Here is a 15,717-nt window from a genome sequence, read left to right as displayed (position 1 = left end):
ATTTGAGTATACATAGTGGATTGCACTGAATTTCAGTCTAGGTTCTTCTACCCAAATAATACAAAATAATTCAGGAATAAAGGGGCAGGAGCAATATCATATATAGTAACTTAGTCACACTTACTCATTCCACAGAGATTACATCTAAACAAGAAGTCTTAGTATTTAAACTATCATGGAGCAGGTCCTCAAGGAATCAATTATGAAACACTTAGAGGAGAAGAAAGTGATCAGGAACAGTCAGCATGGATTCACCAAGGGGAAGTCGTGCCTGACTAACCTAATTGCCTTCTATGATGAGATAACTGGCTCTGTGGATGAGGGGAAAGCAGTGGATGTGTTATTCCTTGACTTTAGCAAAGCTTTTGATACGGTCTCCCACAGTATTCTTGCCACCAAGTTAAAGAAGTATGGGCTGGATGAATGGACTGTAAGGTGGATAGAAAGCTGGCTAGATCGTCGGGCTCAACGGGTAGTGATCAATGGCTCCATGTCTAGTTGGCAGCCGGTTTCAAGCAGAGTGCCCCAAGGGTCGGTCCTCGGGCCGGTTTTGTTTAATATCTTTATTAATGATCTGGAGGATGGTGTGGACTGCACTCTCAGCAAGTTTGCAGATGACACTAAACTGGGAGGCGTGGTAGATACACTGGAGGGTAGGGATCGGATACAGAGGGACCTAGACAAATTAGAGGATTGGGCCAAAAAAAACCTGATGAGGTTTAACAAGGACAAGTGCAGAGTCCTGCACTTAGGACGGAAGAATCCTATGCACTGCTACAGACTAGGGACCGAATGGCTAGGTAGCAGTTCTGCAGAAAAGGACCTAGGGGTCACAGTGGACGAGAAGCTGGATATGAGTCAACAGTGTGCTCTTGTTGCCAAGAAGGCTAACGGCATTTTGGGCTGTATAAGTAGGGGCATTGCCAGCAGATCGAGGGACGTGATCGTTCCCCTTTATTCGACATTGGTGAGGCCTCATCTGGAGTACTGTGTCCAGTTTTGGGCCCCAAACTGGGAGAAGGATGTGGAAAAATTGGAAAGTCCAGCGGAGGGCAACAAAAATGATTAGGGGTCTGGAGCACATGACTTATGAGGAGAGGCTGAGGGAACTGGGATTGTTTAGTCTCCAGAAGAGAAGAATGAGGGGGGATTTGATAGCTGCTTTCAACTACCTGACGGGGGGGTTCCAAAGAGGATGGAGCTCGGCTGTTCTCAAGTTGCAGTGGGGGAGGTCTAGGCTGAATATCAGGAAACACTATTTCACTAGGAGGGTGGTGACGCACTGGAATGCGTTACCTAGGGAGGTGGTGGAGTCTCCTTCCTTGGAGGTTTTTAAGGCCCGGCTTGACAAAGCCCTGGCTGGGATGATTTAGTTGGGATTTGGTCCTGCTTTGAGCAGGGGGTTGGACTAGATGACCTCCTGAGGTCCCTTCCAACCCTGATATTCTATGATTCTATGAAACTGGTCATAAACCTGACAGGAGAATACTCGGAATAGATCCAAAAATATACCCAGGATAAGAAAAAAATATGTATGATTTGCTGTGATGAATCCTCCCCTCCCCATAACAGCTCCAATATGGATATTATTAAATATCAGGCAATCCTATGTTTTACACAGACAAAAGGCCAAGATTGTCAAAAATTGGAGCCTAAAATATAGGTTAAGGAGCTTAATTTAAGCACTGAAGTGTAATTTTCAAAAGTGCTGATCATCAATGAAACTCGAAAGTGATGAATACCCAGCAAAGTCAGGCCACGTAAGTACCTAAATACAGATTTGAGAGTCTAGCTTTAGGCTACTGTTCTGGAAAATCTTGGCCTAAATTTCTACAATATAAAAATGCACAAATTATATTATGAAATGAACCACAAGATGAAATAAAATAGGATGGGTTGCTTGCAAATCATCGCAGGGAAAAAGTTTAGGGCCCGTCTAGACTACCGATTAAATTGATCTAACTTATGTCGCCTCGGGGTGTGAAAAAGTCCCCTTCTTCCCCCCAGGTGACGCAAGTTTCGCGCTGTCCACACTGGCGCTATCCGCCGACATAGCTTACGCTTCTCAAGAAGGTGGAGTAATTATGCTGATGGCATAGCGCATCTTCTCCAGACGCGCTACAACAGCGCAGCTGCATCAGTGCAGCTGTGCTGATGTTGCGCTGTAGTGTAGATTTGCCCTGAGTTGCAATTATCTGCAGGCATAAAACATCTGAAAACAAAGGTTATCACTGAATGGGAGACTCTAAATTATCTTGCTTGAACATTACAGGCTGTAACGCCCACTGAAGTATTAAGTAGATGAAGCCTATAAGCATTAGCTAGCACTTCTCAGATTTATTGCTCTCTGTGAAGGTACAGATTTATGGGGTACAGAAGGGATAAAGACAATTTCTCCCTTTAATACTTATGTTCCCAACATTCTGCCTTCATTTCCTCTCCTGGATTATTTATTAAGAAGTTTCACACCCCCATACATACCTAAGATTCCCTGTTTTAGAAAATGGATCAATACATTCATCTCTTGACAATATCCGATGAGAAAAAAGTTTCTTTTCAGGGTCCAAAAATCCTTTTGAAAGAAGAGTTTGAAGTTAATATTTCTTCACAGCAACATTTTCTCCCTGTTAACATTCTACATAATCTGTTTTCATAGTCCATCACACCATACTACACTACGCCCATTTTTGTGCATTAACAGCAGTACAAATGGAGCAACACAGCCTTTCAATTAGAAGTTTAAAATAAACTGTGTGATACTGGTGTAATCAAAAATGCACTGAGATATTTAAACTCCAAAAAGTATTCATTAGATAGCAGGTAAAGAGTAAACACAGTAGATTAGATACCTGTCACTAATTCAGTAGGACTCTTATTTTAAATATCCAATCCCAATTCCTTTAACACAGAAGCAATAATGAAGTTACAAAAATTGTGGCATCAGTGAATAATTAAGGTAAAAGGAAGTAAGCATAGCTGACAGTTAAATAAAGGTTCTGGTAACTTACATTTATAACACTTTAAGACTAAATCCTGTCCTTAGCACATTGTGCCTAGGGTCTGCGGAGAAGTCTCATGCGAATTGGCAAAGTACTGCAATGCTTAAGCATAATGGGCAAGTTAAGAGGCAGTTTCAGTTTGAATTCTTGCATCTGTGGTTTTAAATTGGACCTATAACATTGTTTTAGTGCATTTGTACTTGTACTAAGAATAAATCAGGATTTCTTGAAATGTTAGACGTATTTACATAAATCTGTGCTGACTGCGCTCTTTGCTAAGAAGGAATATGAGACAGTATGCTAGCTAATTTAAAGGCAAGATAAAATACAATTAGTTTGGCAAAATGGCAAATTCATCCATATACAAACAGGGTAATGCAGCTGACCTCTCTGTCAATGTAATTAACCTCTCTTTATAAACAGACATTGTGGTTTCATTACTGCTCTGAAAGAAAAAAAGTGGTGTTTCATGTATTACTCTGGATTTGCCATTTTGCTGAACTGATTGGATTATAATCTGCTTTGAGATTAGCTTGAACGTCTCACTATTGCTGCAGATAACACAATGATTACTTATTTATGCAAAAACAAATTTCAAAAAAGGTGGCCATGTTATAGTCTATTGCGCAAGTTTTGAGAAGTGACTACTGATGTCAGGAGGGCAAATCTGAGGCTCCCTGCAAGGGCCTTATGGATTTTCAGTGTACTCAGAACTTTCTGAAAGTCAGGCCCCTTTTAGGAGTCTCAAACAAAATCACTAATCTCTTTTGAAAATTTGGACCTATATGTATTAATATAAATGTGACATTGGAATAACTTAAAACCCATAAAAAGCAAGAAAATTCTGAGTTAAGGACAGAGGTTCAACCTTAACTCACCCGACTATGCTTAAGAATTGCAGCAAACGCATGTAGAATCATCCCCTGTAGAGAGACCCTTGCAGTACCTAGGCATAATGAATTGAAAATATTAACTACAGAGAACCATTGCCACACACAGAAAGAATATATTTTGACAAACTGAATGTAAATCGTCATATACTGCATTATTGTACAACTGTCACACCATCAGCTGTTCCTCCTCCTCGCCAATCATCTGAGTAAAACAGAAGCTTTCCATTCTCATTAGTACATTCCTGCCTAATTTGTCAGTGAAACCACAATCAAGTACTTGCTACATTGTCACATTACACGTGGTAAGAAACCTGAACATACATAAGTGTTGACAGCAAATAATGATGGAAGATGCAGAAGTACACAGTTATTTAACAGGGCTTTGGCAAAAGTCTAGTTCATTTATGCTTTTTCCTGGCAACTGATGGCAGGTAAAAAGAAAATTGAGGACAGTTCACTACAGATGCAAAAACTGTCCCCACAAATTGAAGGCCCAATTTGAAAAAAGTCAGGTCCATTACATCTTTATCTTCTTAAAGTTTAAGCTTTCATATGACTTTACCAGTTCCTAATACAGCTCAATATGGATTAGTCACACAAAATTTCAGTGAAGCCTTCTAGATTGGTGTTAAATTGAACGAAGTAAACTAAGTAACCAAAAGGCATAATCTTTACTAAGGAGCTTCTCTCTCAAATTTACTTTTCTAAAACATTGCCAAGTCAATGGAAAAACAAAGTATAATATCAATTTGTTTATATATTTCACAGAAATGGCGTATGGGAGGCACATAATATTTCATTGATGGAATAGGGTTAATTTGCTTTAACAAAATGTCTGTCATTAAATCTTTAAGAATAAGAACTTTTCACCAGTACTGGCTATGAAGTGAGTTTCTTCCATAAAAGAACAACTGAGACACCCAGTGGCTAGACCATGTATTAACAAAAAACAGCAACTGATCCACCAGCAGGTACTGACTAAACACACAGTTCCTTGTAGTTCATTGGTAAAGGTTTTCTTCCTCTTTACAAAAAGAATTAGAACTACACACATTTTTCCTCTTGGGAGGTATGTCAGAAAATGTCAAGTGAATTTTTTTTTAAAAACTCAATGTTATTACTTATCGAGCTATACATTAGAAAGAAAAAATAGCGGGTGTTGCTTGCTTTCAACAAAGCCATAAATAGCATTTCCTGTTAGGCTATAATTGCTACCTTTCACTAGTTAGCATACATTTTCTATATTTTTCATACCACAATGTATGCACATCTCAGAACAGCATTTAACACCGAGCTTCACAAATGAATTTTATTCATTAATACATTTACCCATCAAGTCACATCTTAACACACATCAAAAGAAGTTCATTTCAAATACAAGTACAGCCAAACATGGACTATTTAAAGCCTTTTATAGAAACCAAAGTAGACAACTGAAGAAACACACAGTCCTAACTAGAAACAGTGAGTTTATATAGGTCTACTTATTCTTTTACAGCAGCCACCCATTTGTTGAATACAATTTTTAATCAATTACATGTTCCATTACACAAAGATGACAATCGGCTCTTCATTCTCCTGCTTTTATACTTCTAGAAAATTCTCTATAGATCTATGACATCTCTCTCTCTCTCTCTCTCTCTCTCTAGAAATCCAAAATTCTTTAAGTGGCACTCATTACAGCCCCCCCTTTACCATCACCCTGTCCCCCAGTTGTTTCAGCCCCTCAATTTCTTCCCCTGCTATGGAATTGTTTACCATTAAAAATAATTAAGACAAAGTAACAATAAGCAGTTTTAAAAATTCCAACCACCACCACCAGCACATGGGAATGAGAGAAAGAGGACAATACCACGGTTACATCACCATACTTGATTTTTCTACTCCAAGACGCTCAGACACTGTGGTGATGGACATAATATAAAACTACAGAGAGAAGAATTTAGTCTCCTACTTCTTAAAAGCACAGGACTCATTTGTTTCTAAGTTATAATTCAAAGTTAGTAATTAGTTAATTTTACTACTTAACCATTTCAATTTTTTTTAGATAAATGAATGTAGAGCACTGGGTACATAATGATATTTAATATTTTAAAAGTATGCTATCTTAAATCTGACCTTCTCAATACATTTTAAAAGCTCAACTAGTCTATCAGATGTCAGAAGGTAAACAGAAATGTTCCATCTGGGACAGATATCTCTAGGAGGAGGAAGAGGGCATGTATGCAGTTACAACCCAGTACTTGTCACAAACTGGAAAAAAGTTAAACACTTTCACAAGTTACCCTGGGGAGAAAACATATGTAATTATTTTGTATAAACCTGAAGGAAAACCATAAAGTTTAACTAGGATGCCATCAAAGAAAAACACCAAAAACCTAATCAAGACGTTAATGATGTCTCTGGGTATAAACGCATGAGTCTATCTACTCTATTTCGGTTCTTCTAGAGTCCTATAACTCCAGCATCTGCACACCTTTTGGGTGGGCTTACCATTCAGTCATGGAAAAATGAATGGTCTTGATTACAATAAAGATCAGATCACAGAAGATCACAAATGATTACAGCACCTGCACCACTATACTATATTTCTGCACAATTAGACTATCAACATTTATATTGTGCTAGGCTACAGTGTGGGAAAAATGCACCCCTGCTCTGAAGAGCTTAACAGTCCAACAGACAGAAAGAGACACAAGGTGCAGGAAAGGGATACAAACTAAGAAAACAATCAGATTGATGGTAGGCATACATGTCTGTTATGTATCTGCTTATATATTTGCTTTCTCTCTACTACAAAAACTTCGTTTTAGGGTATTTTGAGGAGTGACAACTCATGGGTGAAGTGGGGAGGAGAAGGAATTGTTGAAGTAAGAGGGAAGTGAGTAAAGCAAGCGGACAGCAGAAATGCTATCTGCGCCTGGGGAGAGTGTGGGAGGATAGCTGAAGGATTGCAGTGGTAGGAGAGGGACGACAGCAGTACAGCAAGTAATAAAGAAGGTCCCCAGGCCAAGTTTCAGAGTTGAAACGAAGGATGATGTCAGGAGGTGGCAGCAGCATCTCCCTGCTATTGTTGCGCTCAGTTCAGAGAAAAAGCCACTGGGCCCAGTGCCCCAAGTGGGCCTCTCTGACCTTATATGGGAGGGGTTTGGGCAGGAAAGCTCTTGACTTATTCCCTGCATCCTTGAGCATAATTAGTGCTGGCTGCTTTAGAGAAGTAGTCATTCTCTGAAAAATCTAGCACAGGCCAATATAGGAGACTTTAACTAGATCATTAGTATTTCAGTATAAGAAAGCCTTTGTTCAAATGGTACCTCCTCTACCATAATATACATATTTCCAGGTCTCAGCACCCAGAGCAGAGAGCCAGAGCCAGACACCGCCCCATGGGACAGGTGCCACTGCTTTGGCATGTACTCACTTTCCAATCCCCACACCCCATTCCCTGGGCCTTACCTTTCAGCATCTCCAAGTATACTCATGCATGCTGATGTAGTGAAAACTACACTTGGCGACCTTTCAGTGACTTATTGTTTCCCCCCCCCTGCACCTCTGTTATAAAATTTACTGAAAATTCCTATGCCAAAAATCGTAGCATTACTTGGTGGGGATATCAAAATAAAACCAAAATGGGGCTTACCACAGAAATTAAGCCCCAACTGTAATTCTGCCATTCCCTTATCTACCATAGAATCTGGCAAGAGTTACTGACCTGATCCTCCAATGGGAGTCAAGGATTCTCAGCCCCTGGTGACCTACTTTAATTCAAGACAACCTACTTTGCCATAGATCAGGAATGGCCAAACTCACTGACCCTCCGAGCCACATTTGACAATCTTCAGAAGTTCAAGAGCCGGAGCTTCAGCCCCATGGGAGGCGCCTGCTGGGGCATCAGACCCACTCCTATTGAAGCCCCGAGCCCTCAGAAGTGCACCCCACGGGGCTGAAGCCCCAAGACCCTCCTCCTCGCTGGGCAGAAGCCAGAGGTGATGGGGTCACATGCCCCCCCCCCTCCCCCCAGATTTTTACCAGGGCTTGCTGGGCCCGCTCAGTCACGTGGTGCTGCCAGGCCCCCTCCTTGCCACAGCAGTTGCTGGAACCAGCAACCTGGGAACTGCAGACCGTGGGGAGAGGCAGCAGCAAACAGCTGGGAGCAGCAGGGAGAGTCACTGTTTTTACTGCTGCCTTTCTCCCTGGAGCTAAAGCAGCGGCCCCTCCCTGCAGCTCCCAGCTGTTTGCCGCTGCATCTCCACATGGAACTAACACCTGGGAGTTGCAGGGAGGGCCCGCTGAGTGTAAGAGGGAGGTGTGCCTAGGGTGGGCTTGACTCAAGCTGTTGGAGGAGCCCAAACCTTTAAATTGTGTCCCCCCGACCTCAGCAGGCACCAGTCATCTCTGGCAGAAGCTTCTACACCCTCGCTAAAACTTGGAGATGGTTCAGTATGTTCAGCTGAAAGTTACAGATAAAACAGGTGTATTCCAGTTGCTGAAGAACACGTTTCAATATCGAGTAAACTGAAGACACAATCTTACACTTGTTAATCACATCACATTAATACCATAAGATATTTGGCATGTGTAACAAAAATCATTGCCAAATAAATTTATCATCAGACATTTGAAGGTGTGAACTTATCTGTATTAAAATTCTCCCATATACAGTACTTACATTTATAGGCAAGTCATGCTATATTTTATTCTGGCTTGACGCACTGGCCAAGTATGTTTATTTCATATTCTTCAAATTCTGTCAGGCAACAGGATTTTAACTGCTCAAAAGGCATTTTCATTGGGAAATCAATCGGGTTTGCAACACATGCAGCACCTTCATTAGATTCATCACCATGCTACTTCTACAGTAGCTAGGTTCACAGTAGCTATGTCATGAGCCTAAATAACATAGCATCACTAAATTTTTATATTCACTTGTGTATTTATATGTTATATATAAATATTATGAAATTAGCTATAGCAGGTAACTACCGAAATTATTCCCTTTTAAAAAAAAATCATGTTACTTTCAATCAAAGGTTCTATCTGCCCCCCAAACTACACCCATGTTAAAAAGTGGGGGGCACAGCCTCTGGCCACTCCAGTTCCGGTGACCCCCCCACGCACACTTCTAAAAAGCTTCCGGCACCCTTGCACCGAAGCCCTGCCCCTCCCTGGCTCCGGGCCTAGCGCTTGGGGGGGGCTAAAGGGGCCTTGGGCTGACTGGGGGGGTGGGGAGGAAGATCACAGCACTCTCCTGACCATGGGGCCCTGGGCAGTCACCCACCTGTAAGGCTGGCCCTGCCCCTCCCTAAATTATACCCCTCCCCCATACCATGCAACCCTCACATCTGCGCTGCCCACTGCTCTCTGGCTGCCCAGCTCTGAAGGCAGCGTCACCGTCAGCAGCAGCGCAGAAGTAAGGGTGGCAATACTGCGACCTCCCTACAACAGCCTTCCAACCCCCCCCACAGACCTCTTTTGGGTTGGGACCCCCAGGGTTGTAACACCATGACATTTCAGATATTTACATCTGAAACTGTGAAATTAACTATTTTAAAAATCCTATGACTGTGAAATTGACCAAAATGGACTGAATTTGGTAGGGCCCTATACACTGGGCTTGGAAACATACCACCCATCTATTCTACCCGATCTGAATCAGAAATATTCTATGATTTTTCTTTACAAGCAGGGGTGGCCACAGGAACGGCCCAAAAGTGTTTAAGTGGCAGACAGTCTCAGTGGGAGCTCAGCCCAATGTTCCCTATTGCAACTGGACGTATCTGGTGTGGGGATCATAGCTTGTGCAAAATTTATACACACAGGATATCAAAAGCAGAAAATATAGAAGGGAAAACATATAGTGAAGAGGGTACAGGACTTGGAGCCACTTGCGGGGCAAAAAAGGAGTACCAGGGAATCGTGTTTTCTGGTCTCAGATATAGGGGCCTCACAAAGATAAGAAAAAAGTTCTCAGGAGCATGCAGGAAGGGACCATCAAAGGTCTGTGCAGAAGAGCTGGGGAAGCATACAAAAGGTGTATGTGAAATCTGGCAAGGCAGAGTGGTTTAAGTTTTTCCATATGGATAAAAGACTCCTTTGTTTCATCTTCTATTTCCCCATGTGTCATATACATCTCTACCCCGATATAACTCGACCCAATATAACACGAATTCGGATATAACGCGGTAAAGCAGTGCTCCGGGAGGGCAGGGCTGCGCACTCCGGCGGATCAAAGCAAGTTCGATATAATGTGGTTTCACCTATAACGCGGTAAAAAAATTTTGGCTCCCGAGGACAGCATTATATCGGGGTAGAGGTGTATTCCCTTTCAGCTATCTGCTACCCCTTGCTAAACACTAACTGAATATTTCTCATTATAAATTATTTCTCTGAACAATACCGCCATCAAGTGTTCAACACATGCACAGACTATGTCTAGTTCCACATTACTACAGCTTGGCCATCACTCTGTCACATACTCAGTGGCAGCTCAACTTTCTCTTCCTGCCAGCACAGAATACTACAGCAGAAACTAGCAAAAGCTAGAACGTCATATCATCACATCAAGTGCTCAAGTTTATCATGCAAGAGAACCAAGCTTAAGTCCCATTTCCTCATTCCCTGAACAAACCAGAACCACACTCCATCAGGAAAAGGGGAATGTGTTAATATATAAACATTGTGTCCTGTGCTGTGCAATAAAGACAGCCCCTGTCCCCAAAATTTATAATCTTATAATGACACTGATGGCCTCTAAAGGGAGCTTCACCAAGTATACCAGTCACCAAATAATGAATGATATAGAATCAACGGGGAACAAGTCTTGTGGTTCTGTCAAAAAAAAGAAAAGTGGACAACACAGCCTTCCCTGCTCTCCAGAAGTAAAGTTACTTTGATCTTCTAACTCAGGGGACAGCAACCTTTCAGAAGTGGTGTGCCAAGTCTTCATTTATTCACTCTAATTTAAGGTTGCGCGTGCCAGTAATACATTTTAATGTTTTTAGAAGGTCTCTTTCTATAAGTCTATAACATATAACTAAAACTGTTGTTGTATGTAAAGTACATAAGGTTTTTAAAATGTTTAAGAAGCTTCATTTAAAATTAAATTAAAATGCAGAGCCCCCCAGACAGGTGCCCAGGCAGCCAGGCAGTGTGAGTGCCACTGAAAATCAGCTCGCGTGCCACCTTTGGCACGCGTGCCATAGGTTGCCTACCCCTGCTCTAACTAAATCATTAGTTTCAGGTTACAGGAGTCTCTTGCAATCTTTAAGCACATCAAATTGCATCTTCAATGCCTTACTTAACTTGGATCAAAATTCTCTATAAAATCCCCTATTCTGTAGTTTGTTATCTCTTGTAGCATATCATCTCAGGTCATTATTTAACACTGGTATCTAGACAGGGCCCAAAGGCCCTAATAAAAAACAGAGTCCCGTTGTGCTTGACACTCTACAAACACACAAGACAATACAACAGGAGGGAAAGGAAAAGGATATGGATAACAGCAATAGGTACAGTTTTACTCACTGACAACATTCACTAGATTGAGACACAGATTAATGTGTATTTTAATTTCTTCCACTGGGGTCACAAACTAATGAATTACTTAGCTGCCATTGACATGATCCTAACAGAATATTAACAGAGTATTTTTAAAAGCAAAATCTAAGGAAATTAACAAAATACTACACTGAAACATGAGGTTCAGGAGGGGAAAACAGCCAAGTTTACAGTTCAATCATATTTGTGGTCGTGTCCTCAACATTACCCTAACATGCAAGTGTCTAGCATTAATTAACTTTCATTTATGTCTGTTGAAAAACGATACTGTACATTTCCCTTTCCTTTTAAATTAAAACATTTGAGAACAAGTTTTAATGAGGTTGTGAGAGGCAAGATCTGTAACTTGATGGGAAAGGCTATGAAAACACTGTGAAATACAAATGTTATTCTCTAATAAATGCCAATACTGAATCTCTCCAAGAGAAGGGCACAAATAGAACTACCATATAAGCACTTCTTTACGGTCTCCATATGAGCAGAGATTAATAAGACTGGGACTTTACATCTTGGAAAAGAGATGACGGGGGGGGGGGGAAGAGATATGATAGAAGTCTATAAAATCATGACTGGTGGAGAAAATAAATAAGGAAGAGTTATTTACTCCTTCTCATAACACAAAAACTATAACATAACACCAAATCAAATTAATAGGTAGCAGGTTTAAAAACAAAAGTAGCATTTCTTCACACAACGCATAGTCAACCTATGGAACTCTTTTCCAGACGATGTTGTGAAGGCCAAAACTATAACAGGATTCAAAAAAGAACTAGATAAACTCATGGAGGATAGGTCCATCAATGGCTGTTAGCCAGGATGGGCAGGGATGGTGTCCCTAGCCTCTGTTTGCCAGAAGCTGGGAATGGGTGAAAGGGGATGGATCACTTGACGATTACCTGTTCTATTCATTGCCTCTGGGGCACCTGGCATTGGCCACTGTCGGAAGACAGGATACTGGGCTAGATGGACCTTTCGTCTGACCCAGTATGGGCATTCTTATGTTCTCATGTCAGCTGATTGACATTAACAGTGATCCTTCCATAGAAGGGAGACAAAAGATTTATGCCTCTCACTTTCTATCCTGAAGGGAGTGTTGCTTCCAGACTGCCTGAGGAAGGCATAGGGTGAAACCCAGATACTTCATCTAATCCACCCTGTAAGGACATTCTTTAGATGCAAAGAGAGAGAAGAAAAGTTGTGGGCTCATTTCCTAAAAAATAAACAGCAGGACTGTATCTAAGTAAAAGGGAGAAATTACTACATGGACTGGGATCCAAAAAAGCTAAGCATTCTGCTTATGGAACTCTATTCTTTATATTTAGACAAAATTTTCAATGCAATGTTTTAATTTGCATTATTAATTTACAGTTTGGGGTCTTTAACGGCATTATAGTTTGCACAGAATCTTCTTTAGAGGTACAGGTGGACAGAGACTTGGAAAAGAACAGGAAGTCAAAGTCACATCAAATCTTAAAGGCTGATAACTCAAGTATTCCAAGCAGCATGCTACTCACCTGCAATTGTATGTGCATAAAGTCTGCTACCGAAGGTAAAAACATGTAATTCATACAGCTTGGCAATCTTTTCTAAGAATTCCTTGCAATGAGGACGCAAACGAGTATGCAGCATAGGTTCACCTCGACCTAACTGGAAATGGAATATTCCCTAGAAGAGAACAAATAACCCCATAGCAAGACTTATAAAGTAATTAAGTTTAGTACAAAAATAAACATGCCTAAAAGCACCTCCCTTTACTTCAGTTTTATTCGGAGATCCTACTTCAGCCCAATTAAGATGAATAAGATTTTCATTTGGAAATATATTTGACCCAAAGCATATTTTGGTTTTTATAAGGCAATACAACACATTTTTGACTTGCAGTAATTGTTTACAATGTTAGAATATTAAAAGAGTTGCCCAGGCTTTCAAAGGTTAGTTTACACAACAAATTTTAAGAAAATATCCAATCAAATTTCTTAAAGGGTTTGTTTTACTCTCAGTGATGTGAGACACATTAGTTTTACTATATACTGGGCTGAAAAATAAAACAAATGGCCAATTTGTGTTGAATGAAAAAAAATTGTACCTATGAAAATTCATATAGCAGCTCCGGAAAGGATATACAGAAATGTCAGAGTAAGCTGCACACTCATATATGAACCCCCTGAATACTTGCTTTATAAACATGGATTTACCCAGACATAGACAGTCATTGAACTATGCAGGCCATTTATTTTATTTTGCTGTCACTGATCCCTCTCTGATGAGGAAAAACATTAACTAGTTGTTAGGCATGTGGAAGTGCAGGGTGGATAAAAATCAATGATTAAAAATAAATAAATAAATAAATAAATAAAAACACCCACGGACTTTTTTGATCAAATGCTTTTTGAGGGGGGAAAAAAAACTTATCTAAAGATAGCTTTAATTAAAATACATTATAGCTCAAAGATATCGCATCATGGAATAGGGATTATAAATTCTAATTTTATAGTATGAGACAATATATTCATGTAATGTTTAAGAAAAGTTTTGTAAATGAGTTCCAATAGTTCATGGATTAGGGACCCAATCTTATGGGATTCCGGGGGCTTCTGTATAGATTATTTAGGTTAATCTTTCTATCTACCCAATGGGACTCAGTGCTCAGTCTAGAAGATACCATCACAGATGCTTAGTTTTGCAGTTCTCAAACTGTGGATTTGTGTCTCCAGAGATAACATGCTTGTTAACAGCAAAAATGTTTTTAAATAAATAAATAAATAAATAGAGGTGAGAAATAACAGACCTCAACCCTATGGTCACTCTGCAAATTTGTGTACACAGTCAATCCCTTATGTCTCTCTAAAAGTGCAAAGTTTCAAAAAGTTCAATGAATAGAAGATTGTAGGGGCGGAATAGATCTGGACAAGTAGAAGAAGTCTGGAGATAAATGTGAGGAGGGAGGGACAGGCAGTAGAAACAAAAGTGAAACTGTTTGAGCAGCATATTACAGAAATCTTGAGGTCTTTCTGAGTGTAGCCTTCATTGATTTGAGATCTACCATACCATTCTCTCACTAGAAGCGAAAACATATAATGGCGGCAGGCCATAAAAGAGACCCACTTTGGGAATATTTTGATGAAGTTCCTCTACCTGTGGGTAAGACAGACATGCGTGCAAAATGCAAACAGCGCAACAAAGAAATGCAAGGCCTGGTTGCCCAAATGAAACAACATCATGAGACGTGTTCCTTCACAGGAGGAAGCTGCGTTGAAGATGATGAAAGGAACATGTCTGAACATGCAGGATCTTCAAGTCGGTAAACTTTTTTATTTCATACTTTTCTTAAGGACTGCCTGTCTTCCTTCTGGACTATTCTTGAATTCTCATGTTTGAGCAAAAAAACATAGTTGTTACTCTATGGTACTATCATTTTAGATGCAGTTGTGATCAAAATAAACAGCTGAAATAGGCAGATCTTCCTTTTACAATTTCACCTTTAAAGTAGTACTGAGTGTCAGTGAATGCAATGAGTAATACTAAATTAGCAGTATGGTAATAATAATTAAATAACTGCATTGATTTATTTTGTTTAGGAGAATCCATCCTCAACATACAGGATTCTGAAGACTATCCACCTTCAAAATCACCATCATTTTCTATAGTTTCAGAGTTATCTGCCAATGATAGTGTTTCAGTCACATCATATATGTCACATAGCCACAGTATATCACTTGTAGCAAAAAGAAAAAAAAATCTCAATAATCCAGAAACAAACAGAGAAGTTTGTGATAAGAACCAGCAGATTACAAAAAGAGGTAATTGATAAACAAACCGGCAATTTTTTTCATGCAACAAACTCTCCTTTCCGTATGACGGAGAACCCACACTTCATTAACGTGGTTCACTCATTAAGACCAGAATACAGTCCACCTGACAGAGCAGATGTCGCAGGCAAATTGCTGGATAAAGTGTATGAAAAAGAAACTGAGCAGTGTGCAAAAGGTCTAGAGGGTAAAATTGTTAACCCGAGTCAATGTCCACAATGATCCTGTTGTATTGCTTGTGTGACAACAGAAGAAGGGAATGTCTTCCTTACAGAAACAATTGATACATTAGGAAATGCACACACAGCAGAATATTTACAAGAAGTAGCAGTAAAAGCTATAACAAACTGAAAAAAAATTATTCAAATGTCTAGTACGTAGCTTGGTCACAGACAATGCTGCAAATGTATCCAAGATGAGAAGAAATTATTTAGAAGAGAGTGAAGAGAGTCCCAAGCT

At 40.1% G+C, this 15,717-nt stretch overlaps 1 protein-coding gene across 1 annotated transcript in view; it reads right to left on the bottom strand.

The window, feature by feature from the left end:
- The window catches only part of CTDP1 (CTD phosphatase subunit 1), a 178,368-nt gene that overhangs the window by 151,601 nt on the left and 11,050 nt on the right, over positions 1 to 15,717 (bottom strand). The window contains exons 4-5 of the mRNA XM_065398609.1: positions 12,964 to 13,114; positions 2,482 to 2,572 (exon numbers count right to left, since the gene is read on the bottom strand). Coding sequence (XP_065254681.1) covers positions 2,482 to 2,572; positions 12,964 to 13,114 — 242 coding nt within the window. The remainder of the gene's footprint in view (positions 1 to 2,481; positions 2,573 to 12,963; positions 13,115 to 15,717) is intronic.

This window comes from Emys orbicularis, chromosome 2, assembly GCF_028017835.1.
Source record: "Emys orbicularis isolate rEmyOrb1 chromosome 2, rEmyOrb1.hap1, whole genome shotgun sequence".
Classification (NCBI taxonomy): domain Eukaryota; kingdom Metazoa; phylum Chordata; order Testudines; family Emydidae; genus Emys; species Emys orbicularis.
The sequence above is the reverse complement of the archived record's forward strand: the minus strand, read 5'-3'. Positions and strand labels throughout refer to the sequence as shown.